At 41.8% G+C, this 22,840-nt stretch overlaps 3 protein-coding genes across 6 annotated transcripts; all 3 read right to left on the bottom strand.

Moving 5' to 3' along the window:
* Positions 1-157: 157 nt before the first annotated feature.
* Positions 158-11,598, bottom strand: LOC145700008 (calcium uptake protein 3, mitochondrial-like). 3 transcript variants are annotated; one of them, XM_081777272.1, is made up of 9 exons: positions 11,015-11,598; positions 10,932-10,961; positions 10,615-10,728; positions 10,307-10,568; positions 10,159-10,259; positions 10,056-10,112; positions 9,790-9,819; positions 9,133-9,219; positions 973-1,110 (listed from the first exon to the last, which is right to left on the bottom strand). In XM_081777272.1, the coding sequence occupies exons 1-8, from the start codon at positions 11,588-11,590 to the stop codon at positions 9,145-9,147; spliced, it is 1,245 nt and encodes a 414-aa protein (XP_081633398.1). In that variant the 5' UTR covers positions 11,591-11,598; the 3' UTR covers positions 973-1,110; positions 9,133-9,144. The 3 variants fall into 3 exon arrangements, with proteins under 3 accessions (XP_081633396.1, XP_081633397.1, XP_081633398.1); XM_081777270.1 differs by lacking the exons at positions 973-1,110; positions 9,133-9,219; positions 9,790-9,819 and adding exons at positions 158-306; positions 553-625; XM_081777271.1 differs by lacking the exons at positions 973-1,110; positions 9,133-9,219; positions 9,790-9,819; positions 10,932-10,961 and adding exons at positions 158-306; positions 553-625.
* Positions 11,599-11,625: 27 nt separating this feature from the next.
* Positions 11,626-17,644, bottom strand: LOC145696716 (quinone oxidoreductase PIG3-like). 2 transcript variants are annotated; one of them, XM_081773799.1, is made up of 7 exons: positions 17,165-17,644; positions 16,937-17,084; positions 16,724-16,867; positions 16,597-16,681; positions 16,427-16,490; positions 16,256-16,331; positions 11,626-11,905 (listed from the first exon to the last, which is right to left on the bottom strand). In XM_081773799.1, the coding sequence occupies exons 1-7, from the start codon at positions 17,581-17,583 to the stop codon at positions 11,822-11,824; spliced, it is 1,020 nt and encodes a 339-aa protein (XP_081629925.1). In that variant the 5' UTR covers positions 17,584-17,644; the 3' UTR covers positions 11,626-11,821. The 2 variants fall into 2 exon arrangements, with proteins under 2 accessions (XP_081629925.1, XP_081629924.1); XM_081773798.1 differs by having other exon boundaries at positions 11,626-11,909; positions 16,260-16,331.
* Positions 17,645-17,734: 90 nt separating this feature from the next.
* On the bottom strand, positions 17,735-22,807 carry LOC145696713 (RNA helicase aquarius-like). The gene is made up of 8 exons (XM_081773794.1): positions 19,931-22,807; positions 19,633-19,886; positions 19,317-19,590; positions 19,145-19,269; positions 18,862-19,081; positions 18,567-18,815; positions 18,261-18,518; positions 17,735-18,218 (listed from the first exon to the last, which is right to left on the bottom strand). Exons 1-8 carry the CDS (start codon positions 22,797-22,799, stop codon positions 18,124-18,126), a joined length of 4,344 nt encoding a protein of 1,447 aa, XP_081629920.1. The 5' UTR covers positions 22,800-22,807; the 3' UTR covers positions 17,735-18,123.
* Positions 22,808-22,840: the final 33 nt, after the last annotated feature.

Raw genomic sequence — 22,840 nt, 5'->3', positions numbered from 1 at the left:
AATGAACTTTAGGAGCTGAAAAAATGCCAGGAATATTCAAAAAAAAAGAAAGAAAGTTGAACTTAGAAAAAAAAAAGAAAGAAAATGGTGGTTTCGGAACTTGAGGAAGCTGCGAATTGAAGTTGAAATTGCGAGAATTGAAGAAAGAAAAGGGAGGATTTCATCGATTGTTTTAATTTTGTTTTTGGTTTTCCGCGAGTGAGGCGTCTTTTTTGGCGAGTTTTTCTTTTAGAAATATTTCGAAGTCGTCTGGTACAAATGCCTGGCGGGTTTTGAATAAGATTCGTTGGGCGGCCGTGTCTTGGTCTAGGTAAAAAATGTCAACTATTGCGACTAAATGCGCAGTCAAATTCTATCTAAAATTGTCTGAGATCGTTAGTGCAAGTCTTCAATAGAAACCAAAAAGACAAAAATGTGCTGGTTAGACTTGAAAATGTGCAATTGTGGTAAAACTGCTTACCAATGTCGCCATCTAGAATGCAAGTTAAATGACATTGAATGAGAGAAAATTAGTGTTAAAGACGCTAAAAATAGACATCGCGCAAAACTTACTTTCGGCGAGGGTCTGGAAATAACATCGCTTGAAGATGTCGAAGCTACTTCTGAGTGTGTTTGCTCGGCGGAACTACGGAGAATGTTATAGTTTCAAAAATATGTTTCTTTCCGGAACTTTTGGAGCTCGATAATACTTAAGGGTTAGGGTCAGGGTTAGGGTTGGGTTAGGGATAAGCATTGATTGTCGCTATTAAAAGAAAAAAGTAGAATCCTACCCTTTTACTTAGACTATAATTTTTATAGAATAAGAGTGTTGTAAAATATAAAAGATTTTGACAAGATGAAAATGGGATTATTTAAGGGCGTTTATCTATAGATTCTATAATATAAATATCGATAATTTAGGAAAACTTGTTGTCAATTGCCGTGATAAATCTATAATCGTAGAAAATCACTTGATAAAAAGACCGATAAAAAAGAAATACGAAACAAATCACGTGTATTATTTGAATTGAAGACAGGAATACATGGAAAAGGTAGAATAGTTGCAGGTAAGGAAGGTCTGTAATTAATCAGCAGATTTGGCATCTCTTTATCGCGCAGAAATAAAGAGTCTGATATCCTTAGGGAACAACGCCTCAAGCCAAATAAAAAATTTTTATTTCACGGCCAAATATTTACGCCAATTCGGTTCTACGCTAGTTTAAATTTGTCTTGTCAGCTTGGTATCACCAAATTGATCAGACATATTTGCAAAAATCATTTCACGATATTCTACTTAAAATGAAAAGATGGTCAGTTTTAACGAGCCAGATTGACCCAAAATTGTCTTATCATCATGTCATCTCCTTACGATCTATACGTTCTATCATTGGAATGCTCATATGCTCTCATCATAATGCGATCTGACGTCAATTCATCAAAAATATGCAATTCGCAAAACCGCATGTTTAATCTATTTATTGATATTTCTTATCATTGCTTTGCGATTTTAAAGTTCGATTATTGACAGTACATACGATTCAAAGTCTACAACAGAACAGCCGTCAACACCTTCTTCAACAACAACAACTCCAACGAGCAGATAAACCGTCGTATCATCTCGGTGCCGTGGGGTCGGACAAACTCTCTGTCAGTGCGTCCGCTTGTCGCAAACTAGCTCATCCGTAAGAGAAGATACGGTGCGAACCGCGACAGTAACTTCCCCCGGGTATGTTCCTTGGAATTTGCTTCTTCTATGATTTCAATTTTGATAAATTTATTTTATAAAATCCTGACCAAATTTTATTCAATTTATTTGTTAAAATTTTGTATATATTCTTTTACTTTTCTCATCCTTTATTTATTTCAATCATAATTAACAGTCACTTCTACGGTCACATAGTGAGAAGTTTAAGTGGCTGTTATTATTTTCTGCTTTTATTATAAAAAAAAAAATAATAATTAATTTGCGTTTTATCTCGTCACGCGCGGCGCCGGCTCCCGAAACCTTTGAAAATAACTTGCTTGGCAAGTTCGACCAGCTCCTCTTCCGAAAAGAAATCGATCCGAAAGGATTTCCCGCAAGAAAAACCGCTAAAAGAAGCCGCGGGCTCTCTTCCTTGTTTTCGATAGAAAAATTGTTTTTCAAAAACAACCGCTTGCTCAAAAACACTGATCGAATCTCGCTGCTATTTAACCCCGCGTCGCGCCTTTTTCCGTCATTCAAATCACAAATAAAACCACGCAAATTTAAAATTTGATTCTCGTTATTTTGGCTTGGCATTCTAGAGTTAGAGATCGAGCAAAATTCTTGCAGGACAGCCGCTTCCGTATCATGGTGACCCCAACTCCTGAAGAGGTACTGTACAAGAGTCATGCGCTTTTTTCGGTTTCCCCAAATCAGATGATTAGATTAGGAATGAGAAATTTCGAATTCAATTTGATTAATTCTACAATTAAAGACAAATTACAGCGTGCAAAATGGATTTTTGAAAAATCTCTGGCGGAAAATAAACCCGAAAACAAAGAGGACCTCGAGGCTCAATTTTCGCGCCTTTCAAGCTCTTTTGTTTATAATTCATGCGAGCCGGAATTTCTTAGGGAATACGGGGAAGATCTTTATGGATTTGAATCAGCTGAGGAAAAATTGTCTTTTTTGACGTCTGTTTTTGGCGACGAATCGCCCGAGGAAAAGATCCTTCGAAACAAAGAAAAAATGGAAAATCTCACCCGAAAGAGCGAGAACAATGAAAAATTCGAGATATTTTTGTCACGTGTTAAAACTGTCGCGGAGAAAATTACGCAGAAACCGGACGCGAGAGAATACATTATCGACGCGCAATTTAGAAAATCGCTCACGCCTGAACTGCAGAATTTTCTTCGCGATCAGTGTATGCTTGAAAAAACACCCGAGGAAATATCCAAATTTCTTGACAAAAGAAAACGAAATGAGACTATCCCCAAAATTGCCCAAATCGAAATTGACGCGAAACTTGGCTCGTTTTTCCAGTCGACTTCCGACTTAATTTCAAAATCGACAATGTCCTTTGAGGATCAAATTTCTCAATTGAAAATTGAACAGAAAAAATCAGAAGAGGCGGCGGAAAAACGGGCGAGTGCGCTTCATGATCAAATTGAAAAACTAACGGCAACAATTGCAAAATTAGAAGTTGATCGCCGCAACGATCAGAGTTTGACGCGTCAAAATAACCAGCAACGGAATTTTCAAAGTCGAAATTTGGGCGCGCCAAACCCGGATCGGCCAAGGCCTCGACGATTTTGTGGATTTTGTAACACAGACACTCATTTTAGATCGCATTGCCCCTTTATTACCTGTCATTTTTGTCAGAAAAAAGGCCACATGAAAACAGCTTGCCCCGATAATCCCGATAGAATTTACAGAGCTGCTCGGGTCGAGGGAGAAGAAACTTCAAAAAACGAGTAAATGGAACTGAAAGCCCTGGTCAGGCACCAGTTCCAAGGACTTGTTCAATTTTTCGCATTGGATTACAATATTTTGTAGAAATGACAGTTTTTTCAAAAAAAATAAAAATGCTCGTCGATTCTGGCTCCCAACTTAACCTTTTGCCCAAATCATTTATTCCCGATAATGTTAAAATTCAAGCCCCTGATATTTTTGCTAAAAATTACGGTGGAGGAAGTATTGAAATTCTTGGTTTTGTCGAATGTGATTTTCATGTTAAAACGGAAAAATGGGGTAAATCGCGATTTTATATTGTAAATGACAATTGTCAGGCAATTCTCGGTTCGGAAGCACTTAAATCTAATGAAATTATGATCAATCTTCATCGAAATCGTCTAGTTAAATCTGGTCCTATAGAGCGAATGGCGAATTTATGTAATAATGCATCAAAAAGCCCAACAGTTAATAACATTGAGCAAGACAGTTTTTATGCCGTTTCTGAGCAAACTTACACATTTCGAGGCAAAAGTGAGCAAATTATCGATTTGAAAATTCCTCATTTGAACAGATCAATGAATCTTTTTTTAGAAGAAAGCCAGCTTAAAAATTCGAAGCTAGAGTTAATAGAATCATTCCAGAGAGTTGATCCCGAGAATCCATTCTTTCGTATTCTTGTTATAAATCCCCTGAATTCTACAGTTAGAATTCCTGCTGGCACGGCCTTTGCGAAACTAGCGGAAATAGCTGAGATCGCCCAAATCAAGCCCTCAAAAAAAGATCTTAATTTTCTTCTTTCGCGGTTAAAAATAGGGAATATATCGAAAAAGAATAAGCCGGTACTTTTTGGTCTTCTTGCTATATACACCCATTTATTTCAAGACGAGGACGACAATTTGCCTGTTTCGAACCTTGAAAAATTTTCGATTGAACTAGAGACTGATCGCCCGATTTGTAGCAATATGTACAGAACGCCATATGCCTTGCGGGGAATAATGACCGGTACTACTACCTCCTACCTTGGGCAAGACATGATAATGCGAATTAATTCACCCTATAATAGCCCCGCGTTACTCGTAAGGAAAAAGAATGGTACATTCAGATTATGTATTGATTACAGGAAATTAAATTCGTTTACGCTCCAGCAGCATCATCCGTTGCAACAAATTGAAGACGTTTTAGGATATTTAGAAAATAGCATTATTTTTTCTTGTGTTGATTTGCGAAAAGGATTTCATCAGTGCCTCGTAGATGAGAAATCGCGAGAAAAACTAGCTTTTTCGACTGAAGACGGACAATTTACTTGGAAAAGGCTTCCAATGGGTCTCAAAAATGCCCCTATTCATTTCGCAAAATGCATGGATGTTATTTTACGAGACACGCCGAAAACTCAAATTTGCGCTTATCTTGACGATTTAGTGGTCCATTCAAGAACGGAAGAAGAACATTTAGCCAATTTACGTAAATTATTTCAAATTTTAGACCAAAATAATTTACGGATTAACATCGACAAAGCGAGTTTTTTTGAGCGAAAAGCATGCATTTTGGGTTTTGAAATTTTTGAAGGGAGAATACGGCCATCACAGGACAAGATCGAAGCGGTTAAAAATCTGTCTATTCCGAGAAACCGTGAGGAGGCACAATCACTTTTCGGACTTCTTTCGCAGCACAGAAAATTTATTAAAAATTTTGCACCCCTGGGAGTAGAAATTTCAAAAACGTACAGAGGGTCATTTTGTTGGACAAAAGAGGCGACGATTTCACTCGAAAAGCTCAAAAGTATCATCTGCCATAACGCTCTTGAGCTCAAAATCCCCCCACTAAATGACGGTGTTTTCGTACTCGAGACAGACGCATCTAATCATAGTTTTGGTGGAGTTCTTTATCTTTGCGCGGAGCGAAATAAAAATCACCATCATTCGCATAATTGCCTACAACCGATAGCTTACCACTCGCTTAATTTTACGCCGGCACAACAGAAATACGGGACATTGGAAAAAGAGCTTTATAGTGGGAAGACATGTATGGAACGATGGAGGGCTTATCTTGCTTATGTCGATTTTCTTTGGATTACTGATAACTCTTGTGTTAAATACGCTCAATCCTTCAAGACGAATAATTTAAAAATTCAAAGATGGTTTACGGAGCTTCAGGGCTTTTCATTTCGAATTGAACAGAGGAAAACTCATCAAATGAAAATAAGTGATTGCCTTAGTCGTAATACATTAAATTGTTCGATCAATCAAATTAAATTTACCCCTGAATCATTCGTAGAGTTTCAAAAATCTGACCCAGTATTATCACAAGTTAGACGTTTCGTTAGTATTGATAGATGGCCAAATAACCCACCAAGCGAGCTTTACCCATTCTTTTTACGTAGACCTGACCTTGAAATCCTTGGGTCTGGTGAGCTAGCTATAAATTCTCCAGCCTATCAAAAAAGATTTTGCGTCCCCGAGGCATTGACAGAGACAATTTGCAGCGAATATCATGATCACTCTCATTTCGGAGTCGATATTACAACCGAAAAAATTTCTAGAAAGTATTTTTGGCCGGGATTAAAAAATACAGTCGCGAGCTTTATAAAATCATGTCACAAATGTCAAATTTCAAAACCAAATCTACAGCCTAACAAACCTCCTTTAGGCAAATCTGAAACACCAAGCGGCCCTTTTGAAATTTTGTACTTTGATTTAATTGGCCCACTTCAAGAAACTGATTTTGGTCATAAATATATAATGGTGGTTATTGACGGTTTTAGCAAAAAAGTTTACGCGGAGCCCCTATCGTGCAAAAAATCGGATTATTTACTGCAAAAATTCCGGAGCGTATTATTTAGAAATCCAAAATTTCCAAAATATATGGTTTTAGATAACGCGAAGGAACACGTTCTGATTGAAAAATTTTTGAAAGAAAATAAAATTGGTGTACATTATATTCCCCCGCGTCATCCCCAGTCTAACGGGCAAGTTGAAAACGTCAATAGAACCATAAAAGCCAGGCTCAGGGCTCGTTCAAATTGGGTGAATTGGGATATTTTTCTGTTTGAAATTGTTCACGAAATAAACAGTAGTTTACACACAGTACTCGGAACAACCCCATTTTGTGTAGAAACTGGTATAAAAAGCAGTCATCATTTTCAAGACCCTTATTGGCGAACATACGGAGATAAAATCGACGTAGACTTTGGGAAAATTCGTGCGAAAATTGAACAAGAAAAGCAAAAAAGAATGACCAAATTTGAAAATCCCCGTTTCAAAGAATACAATTTAGGCGATAAAGTTCTTATTAAAAATTTCCGCGAAAAATTTCCTCCGTTTTTAGGTCCTTATGAAGTGACGTTTAAATCCCCGAGTGGTCTGTGGTACGCTGTTAAAAATGATAAGGACGAATTTAGGCGACATGCGGAACATATGAAAAGTTATTCTCAGCGAAATTCAATTTTAGAGACGAATAATGATGTTGAAAAATACTCCAAGATTGTGACAAAGCCACAAGAGAACGATCTCGAGTTTTTTGAATTTTTTTCCGAAAACTGTCTTTTTTCGAAGGATTCCCTCGGCCGGTTTGCTGAAAATTCCCCCACAGAAAAAGAATCGGAAAAAGCGCATGAACCTTTCTCCTCCGAAAGGTCAGATCAGTCTTTACAATCGGAACCTTATCGGGAGCGGTCTAGTTCTTCTTCAGAACCAGAAAATTTTTCATCCTCATCGACTCTTTTGATAGAAATGCCAGTACCGAATATAAATGGTAATCAAGAACGTGATTTGAATCAAGTAGGAAATGGATCAGACATTGTGCTTGATTCCGAGAAATCAAGTTCTGATTCTGAGCTCTCTGTTAATTTGACATCGTACGATAAATTGCCCGAAATTGATCCGCTAGTTGCTATAAAACGTAGAAGGGAAAAATCTGATGATTCCGTTGTCGAGCGTAAAATTGCTAAATTTACAGTTGAAAATAATTTGGAAAACATGTCAATTTTAATTAAAATGGAAAATCATGATCTTGAGTTTTTCGAATATCTTAATGATAAATGGAAAAATACAGACGACATAGAGGAGACCTATGTTGGAAATGGTATATTTATCAAACTGAACGAATTAACAAGAGACTCTCTTTTATTCATTCTTTTTAAAATGAATCAGGAATTTGATCTTGAGGAATCAAGGGCAAAACTTCAGATAAAAGTGAAGGAAACTATTCGTAGAGAATATCCGAATTGGCGCAAATCGAGAAACGGACAACTCCTTTTTTTTTTGCGGTCTTTAGAGTGCAAAAAGAGCGAACGTTGTACGAACTAACTGTCCCCGAGCTAAAAACTGTATGCGCATTTTATGATTTACCCTGTAAATTTCGAAACTGCTCAAAAACAATTTTACAGGCATCTATCGAAACAGAACTGCTTAAAAAATTTCCAAATCATCCAATGCGTAAAAATGTTCTTGTTTTTCTTCCGGACTTTGAAACTGAAATATGAAAAAGATGGGCGATAAAGATGCTCGTTTGGGACCCATGGAAGGTCACAGTGATATCCTTAGGGAACAACGCCTCAAGCCAAATAAAAAATTTTTATTTCACGGCCAAATATTTACGCCAATTCGGTTCTACGCTAGTTTAAATTTGTCTTGTCAGCTTGGTATCACCAAATTGATCAGACATATTTGCAAAAATCATTTCACGATATTCTACTTAAAATGAAAAGATGGTCAGTTTTAACGAGCCAGATTGACCCAAAATTGTCTTATCATCATGTCATCTCCTTACGATCTATACGTTCTATCATTGGAATGCTCATATGCTCTCATCATAATGCGATCTGACGTCAATTCATCAAAAATATGCAATTCGCAAAACCGCATGTTTAATCTATTTATTGATATTTCTTATCATTGCTTTGCGATTTTAAAGTTCGATTATTGACAGTACATACGATTCAAAGTCTACAACAGAACAGCCGTCAACACCTTCTTCAACAACAACAACTCCAACGAGCAGATAAACCGTCGTATCATCTCGGTGCCGTGGGGTCGGACAAACTCTCTGTCAGTGCGTCCGCTTGTCGCAAACTAGCTCATCCGTAAGAGAAGATACGGTGCGAACCGCGACAGTAACTTCCCCCGGGTATGTTCCTTGGAATTTGCTTCTTCTATGATTTCAATTTTGATAAATTTATTTTATAAAATCCTGACCAAATTTTATTCAATTTATTTGTTAAAATTTTGTATATATTCTTTTACTTTTCTCATCCTTTATTTATTTCAATCATAATTAACAGTCACTTCTACGGTCACATAGTGAGAAGTTTAAGTGGCTGTTATTATTTTCTGCTTTTATTATAAAAAAAAAAATAATAATTAATTTGCGTTTTATCTCGTCACGCGCGGCGCCGGCTCCCGAAACCTTTGAAAATAACTTGCTTGGCAAGTTCGACCAGCTCCTCTTCCGAAAAGAAATCGATCCGAAAGGATTTCCCGCAAGAAAAACCGCTAAAAGAAGCCGCGGGCTCTCTTCCTTGTTTTCGATAGAAAAATTGTTTTTCAAAAACAACCGCTTGCTCAAAAACACTGATCGAATCTCGCTGCTATTTAACCCCGCGTCGCGCCTTTTCCGTCATTCAAATCACAAATAAAACCACGCAAATTTAAAATTTGATTCTCGTTATTTTGGCTTGGCATTCTAGAGTTAGAGATCGAGCAAAATTCTTGCAGGACAGCCGCTTCCGTATCAGAGTCGTCGCGAGCGTTTTACTCGTAGCTCTTTTGCTTTTGAGTGTAGCAGTGTCTCAAGGTGTCCCAAGAAGATCGCTCTTTACTTTTGGTCTAATCGGCAGAATGAAGCGTTTTTGCGGTTTTAGGGAGGTGATATTAGTTTGAAGCGTGCGAGGACCAGAAATGTTTCACAAACAAACAAGGGCATATTTAGTATATAATTATGATCTACTCTATTTTTTGTTATGCAATTTGTAATCTCAAAAGGAATTGATTTGTCAATAATTGCATTTTCTCGGTTAAAGCTGTACGATTGGACTTCGAGAAAGTAACCTCCTAGAATCTAGGAACTTTTCATCGACCGGACAACATTCAAGGATGAAAGTTCATGCCTTTTTTCAACAAAATTTTTGAAAACGTATGGACTACGTTTCAAAGTACTAAACTCATAAAAGCGATGAAGACAGGAGGATTGTCAATTAGACTAATCAACTATCTTTTACAAGTCCTCGTCACGGGATGAGGTCCTCAACAGATGCTGGGTCAATATATCAATCATATATTTTATAAAAGAATATGAAACTGTTGTGACTCTACTCGGCAGTTACTGTAGCATACGATTGATATATTTTCAAAATGGAATGGAAAATGAAAGTGATAAATGAATTGATTTGGAATTACCAAATATGTCAGCTCAGCGGTGTCAGTAGTCTAAAACACAATTACAGTTCATGCGACAATCACGTGCAAGCGGGTAAGCGAGCAGTTCTTCACCAAATTCTTTACCTTCATATCAAAGCGAAATTTGTACAGAAGCGGAGAAAAGAGAGTAAATTGCACACAAATCTTTTAAAATAATAAAAAGATAGCATACCGATTTTCAAAAACCCCAAATTCAATAATATTCACCCGTCGAAAAGAGAGTCACCGACTTAAAGAGAGATTACCTTGTTCTGTCGACTGAGTCGATCGGACATGACACCGATAAATTCCTTATGCGAAAGCTAGAAGATATTCATGTGAACCTTTCTTGGCTAAAAACAAACAAACCTTTCGGTCGCCATCTTTATCAAAAATAGCGTAAACGACATTGACGAGATTTTCGCTCAGATCTTCGCCTGTGGAGATCTTGACTGCTCTGTGGAATTCCTCTAGAAAAATAGAAAATCCAGTTTTTATTTCACAAAAGCTCTCTCACCAGGGCCTATGGGTTGGTTAGCGAGCGCGTAGTAATGAACCGCTGTGGCGAAATCTTCCAAATTGTTCAAAAAGAAGAAAAAAGATTTGAACTCTTCCATGCTGATGCCTTCCTGGTTGCTGAGTCTGCCTTGAATGCGCTCGAGCTGCTGGTCCATGTCCCACTGATCCGTGTAGCGAAGGAGCATTTCTGCGAATTCGAGCTCGGTAATGTCCCATTTTCCACGAGCAAAAGCGTTGAATTCTAGCTCCAATACTTCCGCCTATCCAAAAAGATTAAAGAAAGGCCGCTCTTTTCATTTTTTCTACCTGAAGGTTGTGCATGAAAGCGTAGAATAAGTCGTGGTTGATCTGTTTCTTTCCATCCTGGCCGAAGAAAAGATACCGAAGAGTTGTCCCTTCGAAATCGTTTTTGATCGTTTCCTAAAGAAGAATTGTTACCCCCGTTTTTGGTATGATAAACATTTGTAAATGATATTTACGGTAAATATTAAGGACAATCATGCTTATTTTCGGACTTGATTCTTGATTTTCGATCAGATTTGATTTTGACAATTTTTTCTCATGCAATAGTGCAACGAAATGATTTGATTTCGTGCTGGACGATTGGTATGTTTTGTTATTACCTCTTCGTAATACGCTCTACTATCCCATCTCTATCACAAAGAAAAACTAATTCTAGCTAAACTCGGACTGGCGAAAGCGCTACCTGGTTAGTCGCGTTTTCTGCCGACTGTCTGAATATGTCTTCGAGGACTTTGAACTCGTCGGAATCAATCAGCTGATTGCCATCTGTGTCAAACATTTTAAACGCCACTTCGAAGCCTTGCTTCGGTTTCGTAATAATGCAAAGAAGGAACAAATACTCGTTGTAGGAAATGATTCCATTCTTTCCGAGCTTTCTGAAAAAGTCGGTCGCTCCTTTTTGGATTTTATTGCGAGCAGGGGTGTGCTGCTTCAGGTTTGCTTCGATCTCCGCGACTGAGTACGAAATCTTGTACGAGGATTTTCGAGGATTGTCTTCTGTTACCGACTCGAGGAAATCGGCAGGAGTCATGAAAAGCTCCCCGTTGACTTGGACCGTGGCGAAATTCTCGAAACGGCGACGCTTTGAATTCACTTTTTGTCGACCTTCATCTCTGTCTCGCCTCGACTTCGCTTGGACTTCTTGCTTTGGAATGGTGAAAGGGGTACCTTCGGAACTGGACTGCTCTCTGAGGGTCAAAACGGAGCCAGCAGCTAGCGTTGGAGCGACGAGAGCTTTTAGTCGCGATCTCCACGCCATTCTAAAAAATAATCTCTGTGAAAATCAAATTCGAAAAAAAATAAAGAATGCAAATTTTCCTAAAAATCGATCGCGAGTCTCAAATTTCAGCTGAGTTCCTTCGATCTACAGAGAGAGCCTTGGTTGATTTCGAAAGTGAGTATATCGGGGATGAATATTTAAAGCCAGTGGTGTCAGAAAGTGCTGAGAAACTCAATGGCAAAATGGTCGTAGAATTCATTAATTTTTTACTCAAAGGTTCATTCGCAGGAGAATCTTCCCGTTGCTCTTGTTCGTCGCCATGTACTTGTGGGCGTTGGCAACGTCAGTCATGTCTAGGGTCTACGCGCAAAAAATGGGCTACCTCTTCCGCTTATTTTCACGGAAATCCAATTGTACCATATTTTAGAGCATCCCCGAATTAGTATAAATCGGTTTTAAAAAGAAAAAAAAATCGAGTTTTTCAACCCTTTTTCTCATGTCAAAGTTCCCAAATTCTGGTGTTTTTCAGTTTTTGGCACCGGAAGTGGGTCGCACCCCTATAAAGTACCCTTTTTTTTGTTCTCTGATAATAGCTTACCGTCTGTTGCATCTATATCAGCAAAAAAACTCGTATCGGGTACCTAGTGCAAGATGAGATTTTTAAGTCGGAAGTTCCTCCGGAAGCACTAAAAATGCCGAAATTCGCTCTACTTCTCTGAACTTGGGATTTCTTGAATGGATAACCCCTGCAACTTATCAGAATTGGTCTTACCAAGACTTATCTAACCGAACCAGGGCCCAACCAGCCGGTAACCGCGGCCCAACCAGCCGGTTTTCTTCAAGAATCATCGAGTGAACCATAATAATGTATGTTTTTTGAATATTGATCAATGGACGATCATTTTGCTCGGCCAGTAAATGGTCACTTATGGTCAACTTTGGTCTTGTTCGGCCGGAGGATCCCGGAGGACCTCCCTGGTGGAAGACCATCCGCTGGAAGACCAATATTCATAATATTCAATATATGGCCGCGCTCGGTCAGTATATGGCCACCTTTGGTCATCATTGGTCATGTTCGGCCGGAGGACCCCGGAGGACCTCCCTGGTGGAAGACCATTAGATGGAAGACCAAAATTAAATAATAAAATAAAATGCCTTGCTGGGCTAAAAATTGACAATTTAGGCAATTTTTGGTCACTTTATGCTGGAGGACCCCTGGAGGACCCCTTTTGTCGGATGACAATCAACTGGAAGACCAACCTTTAAAAAAAATAAAAATCAACCAAAGTCAATTCAGGTAGCGACGCCCATTTTTTTTAAATCAGTGTCAGGGCGAAGCCGACCCGGAGGGGAGGTCACGCCCATTTATTCTTTTCAATAAGACTCAGGGCGAAGCCGACCCAGAGGAAAGGCCAGGCCCGATTATTCTTTTCAATCAGTGTCAGGGCGAAGCCGACCCGAAGGGAAGGCCACGCTCGTTCATTCTTTTAAATCTGAGTCAGGGCGAAGCCGACCCGAAGGGAAGGCCACGCTCGTTCATTCTTTTCAATCAATGTCAGGGCGAAACCGACCCGAAGGGAAGGCCAAGCTCGTTCAATCTTTTCAATCAATGTCAGGGCGAAGCCGACCCGAAGGGGAGGCCACGCCCGATTATTCTTTTAAATCAGAGTCAGGGCGAAGCCGATCCGAAGGAGAGGCCACGCCCGTTCATTCTTTCAATCGGTGTCAGGGCGAAGCCGACCCGAAGGGGAGGCCAAGCTCGTTCATTCTTTTCAATCAGAGTCAGGGCAAAGCCGACCCGAAGGGGAGGCCACGCTCGTTCATTCTTTTCAACCAGAGTCAGGGCGAAGCCGACTCGAAGGGGAGGACACGTTTGTTCATTCTTTTCAATCAGTGTCGGGGCGAAGCCGACCCTGAGGAAAGGCCAGGCCCGATTATTCTTTTCAATAAGAGTCAGGGCGGAGCCGACACAAAGGGGACACGCTCGTTCATTCTTGTCAATCTGAGTCAGGGCGAAGTCAACCCGAAGGGGAGGCCACGCCCGTTTATTCTTTTAAATCAGTGTCAGGGCGAAGCCGACCCGAAGGAGAGGCCACGCTCGTTCATTCTTTTTAAAAAGAGTTAGGGCGAAGCCGACCCAAAGGGGAGGCCGCGCCCGATTATTCTTTTCAATCAGTGTCAGGGCGGAGCCGACCCGAAGAGGAGGCCACGTTCGTTCATTTTTTCCAATAAGAGTCAGGGCGAAGCCGACCCGAAGGGGAGGCCACGCCCGTTTTATTTTTAAAATCAGTGTCAGTGCGTAGCAGGCCCGAACGGGAGGCCTACCCAATTGATTCTTTCAAATCAGTGTCAGGGCGAAGCCGACCCGGAGGGAAGGCCACGCCCGTTTATTCTTTTTAAACAGTGACAGGGCGAAGACAACCCGAAGAGGAGGCCACATCCGATGAATCTTTTCAATCAGAGTCAGGGCGAAGCCGACCTGAAGGGGAGGCTACGCTCGTTTATTTTTTTTAATAAGAGGGAGGGCGGAGCTGACCCAAAGAGGAGGCCATGTTGGATCATCCTTCTCAGTCAGAGTCAGGGCAAAAAGGACCGTTTTCTGTTGCGCTTTTGTCTTGTTGAATTTTTAAACTCTCTTAAATCCCGAATATTGAATCCGTAGGAAACCTTCCGAATGAGTTTGGAGACGAAGTTATTTGGAAAATCTAAAAAAATTCGTGAACTTGAAATATTTTTAGAGACAAGCCTTGCTTTACCTCAGACTTAATAAGATGGATCAAATGAGATTCTCTTCCGGTCGGCTTCGCCCAAACCCTGATTTAAAGAATGAACAGGCGTGGCCTCCCCTTCTGGTCGGCTTCGCCCTGACACTGATTTAAAAGAAGAATCGGGCGTGGCCTTCTCTTCGGTTCGGCTTCGCCCTAACTCTTATTGAAAAGAATAATCAGGTGTGGCCTTCCGTTCGGGTCGGCTTCGCTCTGACACTGATCGAAAAGAATAATCGGGCCTGGCCTCCCCTTCGGGTCGGCTTCGCCCTGACTCTGATTGTAAAGAATGAACGAGCGTGTCCTCCCCTTCGGGTCGGCTTCGCCCTGACACTGATTGAAAAGAATGATCGAGCTTGGCCTCCCCTTCGGGTCGGCTTTGCCCTGACACCGATTGAAAAGAATAAACGGGCGTGGCCTCCCCTTCGGGTCGGCTTCGCCCTGACTCTGACTGAAAAGAAAAATCGGGCATGGCCTCCCCTTCGGGTCGGCTTCGCCCTGACACTGATCGAAAAGAATAATCGGGCCTGGCCTCCCTTTCGGGTCGGCTTCGCCCTGACTCTGATTTAAAAGAATGAACGAGCGTGTCCTCCCCTTCGGGTCGGCTTCGCCCTGACACTGATTGAAAAGAATGAACGAGCTTGGCCTCCCCTTCGGGTCGGCTTCTCCCTGACACCGATTGAAAAGAATAATCGGGCGTGGCCTCCCCTTCGGGTCGGCTTCGCCCTGACACTGATTGAAAAGAATAATCGGGCGTGGCCTCCCCTTCGGGTCGGCTTCGCCCTGACATTGATTGAAAAGAATGAACGAGCTTGGCCTTCCCTTCTGGTCGGCTTCGCCCTGACATTGATTGAAAAGAATGAACGAGCGTGGCCTTCCCTTCGGGTCGGCTTCGCCCTGACTCAGATTGAAAAGAATGAACGAGCGTGGCCTTCCCTTCGGGTCGGCTTCGCCCTGACACTGATTTAAAAAAAATGGGCGTCGCTACCTGAATTGACTTTGGTTGATTTTTATTTTTTTTAAAGGTTGGTCTTCCAGTTGATTGTCATCCGACAAAAGGGGTCCTCCAGGGGTCCTCCAGCATAAAGTGACCAAAAATTGCCTAAATTGTCAATTTTTAGCCCAGCAAGGCATTTTATTTTATTATTTAATTTTGGTCTTCCATCTAATGGTCTTCCACCAGGGAGGTCCTCCGGGGTCCTCCGGCCGAACATGACCAATGATGACCAAAGGTGGCCATATACTGACCGAGCGCGGCCATATATTGAATATTATGAATATTGGTCTTCCAGCGGATGGTCTTCCACCAGGGAGGTCCTCCGGGATCCTCCGGCCGAACAAGACCAAAGTTGACCATAAGTGACCATTTACTGGCCGAGCAAAATGATCGTCCATTGATCAATATTCAAAAAACATACATTATTATGGTTCACTCGATGATTCTTGAAGAAAACCGGCTGGTTGGGCCGCGGTTACCGGCTGGTTGGGCCCTGGTTCGGTTAGATAAGTCTTGGTAAGACCAATTCTGATAAGTTGCAGGGGTTATCCATTCAAGAAATCCCAAGTTCAGAGAAGTAGAGCGAATTTCGGCATTTTTAGTGCTTCCGGAGGAACTTCCGACTTAAAAATCTCATCTTGCACTAGGTACCCGATACGAGTTTTTTTGCTGATATAGATGCAACAGACGGTAAGCTATTATCAGAGAACAAAAAAAAGGGTACTTTATAGGGGTGCGACCCACTTCCGGTGCCAAAAACTGAAAAACACCAGAATTTGGGAACTTTGACATGAGAAAAAGGGTTGAAAAACTCGATTTTTTTTTCTTTTTAAAACCGATTTATACTAATTCGGGGATGCTCTAAAATATGGTACAATTGGATTTCCGTGAAAATAAGCGGAAGAGGTAGCCCATTTTTTGCGCGTAGACCCTAGTCATGTCGTAGACAGAATCGATCACGGGAGAGATGGAGCCGTTGACAAAATGGGTGTTCGTTGCATTCCAAAATTCACAAACTTTTCACGGGTGATATTCATATGGAAAAATCCTGATTATAATGTTATCTATCGAGACTGCCTCAGCAAACATCCTCTTCAAAATTCACCCTTTCCTAACTTCGTCTTATAATCCTCTGAGCGACTCATGAGTGTTGTTCCTCTGATTTGTGCTCGTTTCCCTAAGGGAGAAAAGTTGATTACCGCGATAATAACTCAGAAGATTGAGGACAATCATCGATTTTCATTTTGATTGAGTGCGAAATATTGTAAGATTTTTAAATTTACCCAAAATCATTGCCAGCAGAGGGCCATCCACATTCACTCCACCCATAAGACCATACAGAACAACGACACCGTCCATTCCAAGGACCTATTCAAGTTTCACAATAAGATATTTTACGATGAATTTAACCTTCATGTTTTTCTTCCAGTAATCACCCCCAACGCAATCGAGAATGACATCAATTTTCTCCGCGGCCCACTGCTCTCCAAAATCATTCTCTTTGTAATTGAGGGTTTTCGCGGCCCCGAGCTCTGTGGCTTTCTCCAATTTGGACTGAAAGGTGCGGGATTATCAGCTCGAACCAGGTCAGTATCTGACTGACCTCAGATCTGAACGACTCACCTCAGCACCCGCAGTCGCGTAAATGTTGTTCTTGTTCAGTTTAGCGAGCTGAATCGCGCTCGTCCCAACACCAGAGCCTGCGCCGTGAATTAACACTTTAGCTCCCTCTTGTGTCGTTCCCACCCAGTGCAGGAGCTGATAGGCTGTCGAGACAAAGGGTTCAAGATCGAGTCGATAAAATTAGAAGATGATAAAAATAACTTAATAGTTAGAAATTCGAACCCAAACAGAAATGTTTCTGGAATAGCAGCCCCCTTTTCTGTCGGAATTTCTTCAGGAAGTTTCATACACATCCCAGAGGGGACATCAACCATCTCAGCATAGCCCCCGCCGTTTAGCAGCGCCATTACTCTATCCCCTACTTTCAGTCCCTCGACATTCTCTCCTACAGACTCAATCTCCCCAGCTGCTTCAAGCCCAAGAGGAAGTGGTGCTTTCTGATTGGGATATCGACCTGCGACTTGCAAAAGATCTGCTCTGTTGAGCGCAGAATACGCTACTTTAATTCTAACATCTTTCGGCCGCAGCTCCCCAAGATCGCGTTCGCCGACTTTGAGCACGTCGGGGCCCCCGAAGGAGTCGTACGTTATTGCTTTCACCGTTCTCATAAAGTTGCGTAGTGTTGTTCCCGATCGCGCAAGGAGCATTAAACGTAAATCTTGGGAAGCGGAGCCGTTATTTGCCGAGGACAAATTTATGATTCAACATAGTACAATACGGACAGCAAATCGGAGGGTTAACATTTTTCTACTTCAGAGTCTAAGAAGTGGAAGCTTCCCGCTTATTTGGCTTTGAAAATATATCAATAGTTTAGTTTATTGTCACAGCTCATAAATAACAGTTCTGAAATTATTATAATAGCAGTATTAGAAATAAAGACAAATCTACTGTACGTCTTTTTGGCAGTTAGTTCATTTTAAAGAAACCTCATTGTCCGTTCATTCTAAACTGTGTTTTTTGTTTATTTATTGTTTTCAGACAAACCCATTTCCCCTGAAACAGCCCGCTCTAACAGTTCGAGCCTTGAGCAAAACAAAAACTCGCGCTGTTAGAATGAAAGAATGAATAGTCACTGGATCAGTTTTTATCAGATCAGTACAGTGAAATAGTGAGGCAGTGTGCAGAAAGGGGTATGAAGGGGTCGTGTAAAAGGGCAGTTCATAATTTTCCTATTTTTGATGAGTAATTTAACTCTCATCCATTTTCTCAGCTGTTTCGGCAGCTTCAGCAGGTTTTTGGTGCTTCTTTGGGATCGGTTCTTCTACCTCGTTTTGGATGACTTCTAAAAAGGGTTGAATACGAACACAAAATAGTATCTTTCTACCATCAGCTTCGCCAGTTGCCATGTTAGTGTCGCCGTTTTCCTCGCCAGCTTCTTCGTCTCCTTCCTCCCCTTCGTCTTCGAACTCGTCGTTCGGATCGGCGATCAACTTGAGCATCTCATCTTTGTCTTTCTCCATCGCTTCGATCTTCTCGAGGTACATCTTGTAAACCAACTTGTGCATCGCAGACATACCAGGGATGGAAATCGGTCTTTCTTTTGGAGCTTTTCCGAACGGTCTGACAGCTGGATAGATTTCCTCTGAAGAAAAAGATGAGCTAATACGTTCGGTAAGTACTGTTCATTTACCTGGTGCAACCATGAGATTGGTCGGCCTAGCCGTAAGAAGTCTAAGAGAGGGTCCAAGTTCGAAGCAGTTCTGGAACAGACCGATTCTTCCGAAGATGTAGAGACCAAGACGAGCACGAGACATGGCGACGATAAGTCGTCGAACATCTCGAATGTGGCCAACCGTCTTTGTTCTAACGAGGGAAAGAAGAATGAAGTCATTCTGCTGACCTTGGAAGCGATCAACAGTTGTGACCTTCGCTGGTCGCCCTGAATAATTTATTTTGAGAGGGACGAAAGGGAAAATGCTCAATACCGATCATTGGGTTGTTTGCACATCGATTCTCGATGACATCTCTGATGAGATGCTTCTGACCGTTGTAAGTGGTCAGGATAGAGATCTTCTCAGCTGGATACCCACAAAGTCGCATGTACATGAATGTTGCGACGATGTATTCAGCTTCGGCCAAGTTCTGATAGAAGTATGGCGAAGGCTCGGATTCTCCCACTCCGTTGAAATCGCCAACATCAATGAGCTTAAAGATAGTGGTAATGGAACTGTATCAGCAGATGCGTGATCATTATTTATTATTAATTACCTGATAGTCCCAAACAAGGCCGGCATTCGCCTTTCTAAACTCGGGCCAAGTGGAAGTATGAGGCAAATTGCCCAGCTTTTCGTATCGCCAATTGTATAATTCACAGATAGTGGGTCGTGCACGACCTAATAATTACATTTAATTCGATTTTTATCAGGATAATAAGCTTAACCTTGCATATCCAACTGAATAATCGGCACACCAAGACGGACAAATCGCGTAAATAGGGATTGCTCCATATTTGAGTACTTTTGGAACGCTTGATTTTTGATGACAGGTGGAAGCTGATGATGGTCACCAATCATAATCCATCGTTTAAGTCGATTGAAGCCGTCTTCGGGGTTCTGTAACAAGAGAGGGATGAAAGTCTCGATTTCCAAGATCTGGGCCGACTCTTCCATAATGATGTTGTCGAACTTGAAACCTAAATCGACGAGTTCTTTTCGCTTAAAAAAGAGTGAATCATTGCGCGAAAAAAAAGACATTACTTTGAGTGCGGCGTGAGTACAAGTCATGGCAATGATTTTAGCTTCTTTGACTAGCAAGTATCTAGTTCGATCGAGGCCTGTTCGGAGAAGTTCAAACGCTCGGAACTCCTCGAGTTGTTCGAATATGTTCTTGATGTGCCACCAGCAGCCATTTGCAACCTCCATGTCTTCTTCCCAGTCTTCTCCCTTGAACAGGGGTTGTGGAGCGTTAGAAAAGAACACATGGAATGGGAAGGAATCGCCGATTTTGGATACTAAAATAGCCATTATTTGAAATATCTCAAATATAATAAATTACCTGAGAACTCTTCCTTCTTTTCGAGGACAGCTTCTTGGAAGTTTTTGATGTCATCTTCGAATTTCTCCCAGCGAGAAAGCACTTGGTACAAGTAAAAGTGACCAGCTGTTTCACAAGTGTAACTGACATCTCCCTGCACTCCCAAGCTCTGTTGCATTCTGTTGACCTCCTTCAATAGAGCAAGACGCTGCTGGAGAACGTAGTTAACTCTTCCATATCGAGAGAAGTCCTTCTCAGTCTCCAACATCTCTTCACCATGGCCGAGACGGAGCAAGTGACGTTCATCAATATCCAAATGCATGATTTTTTCGAAAAGCTGATTCAAGGCCTGATTGGAATGAGTGACGATAACCGTTCGCTGGTCAGGGAAGTTGTGGTAGATGTTTGAGATGATTTGAACAGCGACATCAGTCTTTCCAGTACCTGGAGGACCAACGATCATCGTGAGGCCTGGCTGCATTCCCGCGCGGATAGCTTCAATTTGAGTTGGCGTGAAAGGAACGGAATTCGTTTTCGGCTGAGATTGCGGATAAGGGCCTCTGTTTGGCTTGGTGTAACTCTTGACAGAGATGGTAACAGCTTCGTCATCGGTCTCTGGCTTCTGAGGCGGGAATGTGAGCAAGTACGGCGGATCAAGTGACTGATGACGTTGATCCTCGCCACCTTCAATTTCAACCTTGTAGTCTGGGAATGAAGCACGGAGATGATGCCAATCCAAAAATGTATCCCTAAAATCAAGTGTACGCTTTTGATTTTCCATTCTCGTGTAATGAGCCATCGCAGGATCACCGTATCCAAGAAGGATATTCTGAATCCAGCTAGGGACGACGCATTTTGTATTCATCAGGTCACGGATAGTTTCAAGCACAGCCTTGAAGTTATTTTCTTTTGGTTTTCGGCGGAACATCAAGTTGAATGTCTTGTAGACATCTTCGTTTCCTTTCTGAAGAGTATTCGTCATGTCGGCGTGGTACTGGTTTGTATCGAGCCAGACTCGAAGTGTTCGCTGATTGCCAACAAAATGAGGCTTTTCGATCCAGTCTTCGATGACTCGGCCTTCTTCGTCGAGATAACCTTCGACTTCGGCTCCTCTGACATATTCAACGCCATATTGGTGGAGGAAGTTCACTGTTCGATCGAATGGTGTTCCGTATGGCAGCTTGGGTCGGATAGTCATCAGGAAAATGATATCGTGCTTTTTCAGACCTTCCCACTCATTTCGCATGTCTCGTCGGAGATCGACATCAATCACAATATCAGCTCGGACAGATCTTGGTCTCACTTCACCAAGAAGAGGTCGGGCAACTTCAACAATCGAAAATGTCTGAAGAGGGAGGCACATTCGAGCCCAACCACCGAACACACAGGCTCCATCATCACCACGCCACGGCTTCATGCGAGCGATTTGATCTTCGATCTCAAGCCTAATCTCGTAAGTCGACTCCAAACGAAATAAATTGTAGTTTCGAACCAAATAATCGTGAAGGGTAAGGAACTGGATTCCAAGTTTTGGGAGGGCGAGGCACTGGAGACCGGTGTAGTACTCGGTGTTCATTATGTTTTCGTCCCAAAGAAGATCTTCAGTTGGGTAGAGAGGCTGGGCGTTGAACTGGTCGAGCTTTGGTGGCCTCCGCGAGTAAGTGTTGACGAGCAAGTGAACCAAAAACTCTTTCGTAAAGACAGGATCGATTTCACCTTCTTCAACTGACTCTGGGATTAGATTGAGACCGATAGCAAGATGGATAAGGTCGTCTTCTTGCATAAATTGAAGCGCCTTTCGAAGTGGTCCGGATTTATCAACATTGCCTACGTTTGACAACGCGAATCGACGCAGTTCAGGGTGATCCTCGGCTGGAAAACGCTTGAAGATTTCTTTCTGAAGAGCGTGAATTCTGTCGTAATGGATGGCGTTGTTTTCGCGATCAGTGAGTGCTGTTCCTTTTAGGTCATCGACTTCGAAGGTGTCGTAAAACTTGACCATCTCTTTGAGCTGATTGAAGAGTAGACCTTCGCGCCGACGAGCAAGCGCTGAAAGATCAGAGTGCGCGATCATATGCGTCGACTGTAGAATCAAGTGAAACCATCTTCGAGTGGGCAACCGAGCAATCATGTCAACCATCAATTCCATGAACCTTTCGCAGTACGACACGTGATCTTTTGAGATTTCACCAGTTTCTGGGATCTCTTCAAGGACCTGCAGATAGCTTTCGATGAGGCTCTTCAAGAACGTTCTGAAGAAATGCGCTCGTTGGAGTTCGATCTCGTCAAGCTTTTTGTCTTTCTTTTGGATGCCCCGCCAATATTTTTTCAGCTTTTCATTCGACTTCAACTTTTCATCCAGTAGAGATTTGTGCAAAGAGATCCAGGAGGATAATAGAAGTGTTTGCTGAACAACGTCTCTGATGCAGTCAACTTCGAGAGAGTTGAACGCGTGATCAAGGAAGATGATCAAGATCATTCTTTCCAGAAGAGAGACATTTCGATTGTCAAGCAACATTTTCATCACTTGCTCGAAGAAATGACCAAACATCTTCGGATTGTCTTGGAAACAATCCCAAGCGGGAACGGCCTCACGGAACTTTTCATTGACCATGACAGCGATTGACATTACATAAGCATAGTTGGAGGTTTCTGGCTTGTAGTTAGGCCAGAGATATCGTTCTAGGTACTGTGAGAACTCAAGAAGCATGGTTCGCTTGATGTTAAAACGTGTGTGGAGCAGATCATTTTGATAAATGAGTTCGATGACTTTCACGTCGAATTCCTTCTTGTTTTGATTGTACGGAGCCCAGTAGACTTCCGCAACTTTTGTGATCGAATCATCGAGGATATCCCGAAAGGTTGGAGCCAGCTGTGTCCGACCCGCCATTCTCGATCCCTGAAAAGTACAAAAATTGAGCTACTTTTTAA

This window comes from Oikopleura dioica, chromosome 2 (genome assembly GCF_907165135.1).
Source record: "Oikopleura dioica chromosome 2, OKI2018_I68_1.0, whole genome shotgun sequence".
Taxonomy (NCBI): domain Eukaryota; kingdom Metazoa; phylum Chordata; class Appendicularia; order Copelata; family Oikopleuridae; genus Oikopleura; species Oikopleura dioica.
This window is presented reverse-complemented; position numbering and strand designations above follow the sequence as displayed.

What these genes read in the sequence shown, in the direction of transcription:
- LOC145696716 (XM_081773799.1), bottom strand. Translation starts at nt 17,583, where the DNA reads ATGCTCCTTGCGCGATCGGGAACAACACTACGCAACTTTATGAGAACG. An exon ending in ACGCGACTGCGGGTGCTGAG is followed by an intron (nt 16,868 to 16,936) that starts GTGAGTCGTTCA and finishes CGCACCTTTCAG; the next exon opens with TCCAAATTGGAGAAAGCCAC. An exon ending in TCTGCTGGCAATGATTTTGG is followed by an intron (nt 16,491 to 16,596) that starts GTAAATTTAAAA and finishes TTTCTCCCTTAG; the next exon opens with GGAAACGAGCACAAATCAGA.
- LOC145696713 (XM_081773794.1), bottom strand. Translation starts at nt 22,799, where the DNA reads ATGGCGGGTCGGACACAGCTGGCTCCAACCTTTCGGGATATCCTCGAT. An exon ending in TATTCAGTTGGATATGCAAG is followed by an intron (nt 19,270 to 19,316) that starts GTTAAGCTTATT and finishes TGTAATTATTAG; the next exon opens with GTCGTGCACGACCCACTATC. An exon ending in GCCTTGTTTGGGACTATCAG is followed by an intron (nt 19,082 to 19,144) that starts GTAATTAATAAT and finishes ACTATCTTTAAG; the next exon opens with CTCATTGATGTTGGCGATTT.
- LOC145700008 (XM_081777270.1), bottom strand. Translation starts at nt 11,590, where the DNA reads ATGGCGTGGAGATCGCGACTAAAAGCTCTCGTCGCTCCAACGCTAGCT. An exon ending in CTTTCATGCACAACCTTCAG is followed by an intron (nt 10,569 to 10,614) that starts GTAGAAAAAATG and finishes CTTTTTGGATAG; the next exon opens with GCGGAAGTATTGGAGCTAGA. An exon ending in ATAAAGATGGCGACCGAAAG is followed by an intron (nt 10,113 to 10,158) that starts GTTTGTTTGTTT and finishes AATATCTTCTAG; the next exon opens with CTTTCGCATAAGGAATTTAT.